Source organism: Melampsora larici-populina (assembly GCF_000204055.1).
Source record: "Melampsora larici-populina 98AG31 unplaced genomic scaffold MELLAscaffold_7, whole genome shotgun sequence".
Lineage (NCBI taxonomy): Eukaryota > Fungi > Basidiomycota > Pucciniomycetes > Pucciniales > Melampsoraceae > Melampsora > Melampsora laricis-populina.
In genome coordinates this window covers 626,206-629,949 of record NW_006768771.1, presented here as the reverse complement: position 1 = coordinate 629,949, position 3,744 = coordinate 626,206, and the positions used below count along the sequence as shown (strand labels likewise).

General features: G+C 42.3%; 1 protein-coding gene across 1 annotated transcript; it reads right to left on the bottom strand.

Annotated features, from left to right (window-relative positions):
• Window positions 1-416: 416 nt before the first annotated feature.
• MELLADRAFT_95166 (uncharacterized protein) lies at window positions 417-3,514 on the bottom strand (the record flags this gene model as incomplete). The annotated part of the gene is made up of 10 exons (XM_007406704.1): window positions 417-634; window positions 702-1,133; window positions 1,205-1,639; window positions 1,692-2,090; window positions 2,199-2,612; window positions 2,681-2,683; window positions 2,774-2,795; window positions 2,879-2,926; window positions 2,986-3,009; window positions 3,050-3,514. 10 exons carry the CDS (start codon window positions 3,512-3,514, stop codon window positions 417-419), a joined length of 2,460 nt encoding a protein of 819 aa, XP_007406766.1.
• Window positions 3,515-3,744: the final 230 nt, after the last annotated feature.

Genomic DNA, 3,744 nt, shown 5'->3' with positions numbered 1-3,744 from the left:
TAGAATGTTGGGTATATAACTATAATCTACTTGTGGTATATGATATATGTTCAGCCTGGGTCAAAGACTACTATGGGCTTCAGTGAGCAAACAATGAGTGAAGGTCACAGTTTTTCCTATCAATTCTTCTCTGAACACGATTATTCCACAATTGCTTTGTTATCCCAAGAAACTAAACTGTTTGAGGATATATTCTAAAATTCAATGCGAATGAGTTTATTCTTTCTACTTACTTATTGATATTGCTACACAGAGTACCCTCTGATGCTTTTGAGATAACAAACTGAGAAGAAGTTGAGAGAAGACATGCTTCCAGACTCAATCATTATTAAACTTATAGACGCCTTCATAGCTTCCCTTCATACAAAGACACTGCCACATTTACCAAAGGATGAAAACACTTGTTTTCTAAACTTTCAACCCCCGCACACTTTAGTAACAGCTTCAATGGCTTTTTGAATGCCTGCAAAGCGAATCTTTGCAGCTTCTTTCGCGCATGCGGCTGCGAGTGAACTAGTCTTTTGAATGCCTGCAAAGCCAATCTTCGCAGATGTTTTTGCGCATACGGCGGCGAGTGAACCAGTCTTTTGAATCCATGACTCGGGCTCTGGCTCATCTTCTTGCAAAATTTTGACTGAAATCAAAATGCAAAGATAATCAAAAATTGGAATGTTTTCATCAAAACAAGTCTCAATTCTCACTTTTTGAAAACCATTGAAAGAGATCAATGGAAGTTCCAGATTTGGAATCGAAGACAACTGCTTTACCCTCCAGCTTGATAAGCTTCTCTCTCACGTGATTTCGAAGCTGATATCGTAACCAGAAGTTTGATTCTTTGTGTATGGATGTGTAGACATTTTCTCTCAAGCTTGGCTTGAATCGTAAAAGATGCCACAGTACTTCAAGAGCTTCCTTAACTCCTGAATCTTCAGAGAATTTTCTTGGAGGAGCGTTTAGAGTATCCAATACTGAGTCGAGAATCTTCTTAGTCTGAAGATCTGAGTGAAGAGGTTTCCACCAATCTCTTGGAAGCTCCTTCACCCATATCAATGTGCGATGCGACCGATTTTCGTGTGGTGTCCAATTTCTTGAGATTAACTTTTGGCGTAGGATCAATTCTTCATAACGGGTTTCTGGAACGACAGATGGTACAAAAATGACATTGAGAAAATCATTAAAAGTCCAAGATGAATTGACCACTTACCCTTTAAGATCCTGGAACACCACGAATATTCTTGCATGTCATCCATTTCATAGTCTAACTTGTTAGCAAAGAAATGCGATAGAATTGGTAAGAAATCTGGTTCGCTGTCAAGATATCGGTAGATTTCGTATTTCAATCCTGGTCTCCGTCTTTCGAGGTAGGCAATCATCTTCAGATAGCATAATTGGTCGTATTCCATGTCCAAACGTTGCTCTTTCTGAGATTCTATCAGTCCAAATATCGCTCTTCGGAGAAGATTTGACAGACTGAGTAGTTGCCTCGGGTCTGAGTTATCGTCATGCCTCATCGTTTGAGACCTGATGATATCCTCTTTCAGACTTTTGATCCTTGGGAGGACTCGATCTGATGGAATGACTAAATCCAGTAGCTTTCGATCCAAGGTTGCACCCGCCCGTTCATCTAATACAGGAATACCTCTGATAAGTAGCGTAAAACAGAAAATACGCCAGGATAAAATTAGGCAAACCTGACAGAAGATCGATGTAGATGGAACCCTCGTGCAGAGTCTCAAATATATCATCACCGTGCTCTTGAACCCAGGTGGATAGCATTGCGTCTACGTATTCATCATCCTGCGTTAAGCGTGTAACCAGAGTATCAAAGGCCTCTGTGTTGACTCTGCTGATGTATTGGATTATCTCATCCAAGTAGAGTCTTTGATCATGGTCCCATTGCTGCTTGAAGAGTCCAAGGGCCTGCTTTAATATTATCTGCAAATCGCTCGGTGTTCCATCTGGGTGGTTCCATATCGTGACGTCCTTAACTTTTTCCAAACCTCGCGCGAGCTTCTTTACGCGTGGGAGCAAGTCCTCAGGCTGTTCTCGGACTAATAAGATGCGGTGATATCTCTCTGCAACACTTGAGTCTATCATCCAAAGTTATCGTATGACGGTAGTCAAGTATAAAACGTGCAGATCATCAGAGCCACTTCGAGAATCAAAGTTACTGAGAGAAAGGAATCAAAATCACCTACTAGAGAGCCAATCTGCTTCAAAAGATCCTTTAACAGCATTGCTTGGTCTCCCATCAGATCGTACAGAGCTAATGGACAAAGCCAGTGCTTTGAAGGCGTCAGAATATCTCTTAGCGGCTCTAGTCACACAGTCTTTGCCTAATCCATTATATCTTGTGAGATGATTGATACAGTCTAAGATAACTTTCCTTTGTCTTTGTGTCAATTCTGGTTTACTAAGGATCGGAAGAAGGACATGAAGTAAATTAAGTGTCTCATTTGCTTGATCAGAGTCATCCGGAAGCGCGGTGATATCTGGTAGATTTGCGAGGCGATCATCTAGTCCTTTGAGCCAATCTTTGGGCGCCTCCCCTTCGGGAGTTAGCGCCTTTAGTTCTTTGACGATGGCCTCGCGCTCCTCTTTTTCCTTCGGATCTGGTTCATGTCAAAAACAATGTCAGTCACGTCTCAAACCATCTTAGAGAGTTCTTCGGGGGTCTTACTTGCTAGTCGAATCACACAGAGGTTTCGTCAAATGATCGGATGATCGGGGCGTCAGTCAAGAGGTGAAGTTCGAAGAAAGACAAAATACTCACCATATTTGATTTCGGGACCTACCTCAAGTAACACAAAACAATGGTTCAGTCTATCAGATTGTTTCAGACATATTACTCGAGAGAAAGGAATCAATGGTCACAAACCTGTAGTTTGATGGAAGCGAGGTTGACAAAAAGGGATTGAAATTTTATCTCAAGTTGGAATAATTCGGTTATTCAATGCTATATACCAAGGATGTGCATTCACTTACCACTAGACTCCTTGACTCCGTTCCCTACAAAGAACTCTTTGACTTTTGTCCAAAATTCACTTACTTGTTTTGCAATAAAGGTCTTGGTGGAGCCGATGGAGGCCATGAGTCCCGACCATCTGGTTCGGAATGATACTTGGCCTATCTTGGGTGGCATACTATTTGTCCCTTTCTTCACTTGCCCCTCAAATTTCTGTGGGATTTTTGCTTTGGTGGGTTTAATTCTGCGTTCTGAACTCTTGGAAGACCCGCCCGTCATATCCTCTCTGGAGACTCGAAATGTGGTACGTTCACATGGAGTTGTGGGGGTTTCAGGAGTCTGAACATCTAATATGACTACATTTTCTCTTGCTCTTGATTTCGGGTGAATTTTTGCCTTGTCGGATATTGGCGGAGAAGGTTTTACCTCCCGTGTTTGAGCCGAAAGACCTCTGACTGTGCTTTCGTGCGGTTGAAGGACTGTGATTAATTCAGCGGTGATTAATTCCAGGAACGTTAGCAGAATAGTTGAAGTGATGAAGAATTGCATCGAAATGGTTGTACGTGTCAGCTTGAGGTGACGAGATGCCTATGTGTGACTTGAATCAGAGATCAGTGATTAGGGTTGAATTTTGCCCCCCGATGGGATGTTGCCTGAGGGTGTGGGTTCCAGTTCCTGACTCTGGATGGAAGGAGTGCAAACGAAGGCAATCAAAAAGGTCGCTGCTGTGCCTGCATACGTATTTTGGTCGTACTTGAATCTTGGTTTCTCTGCGTAGT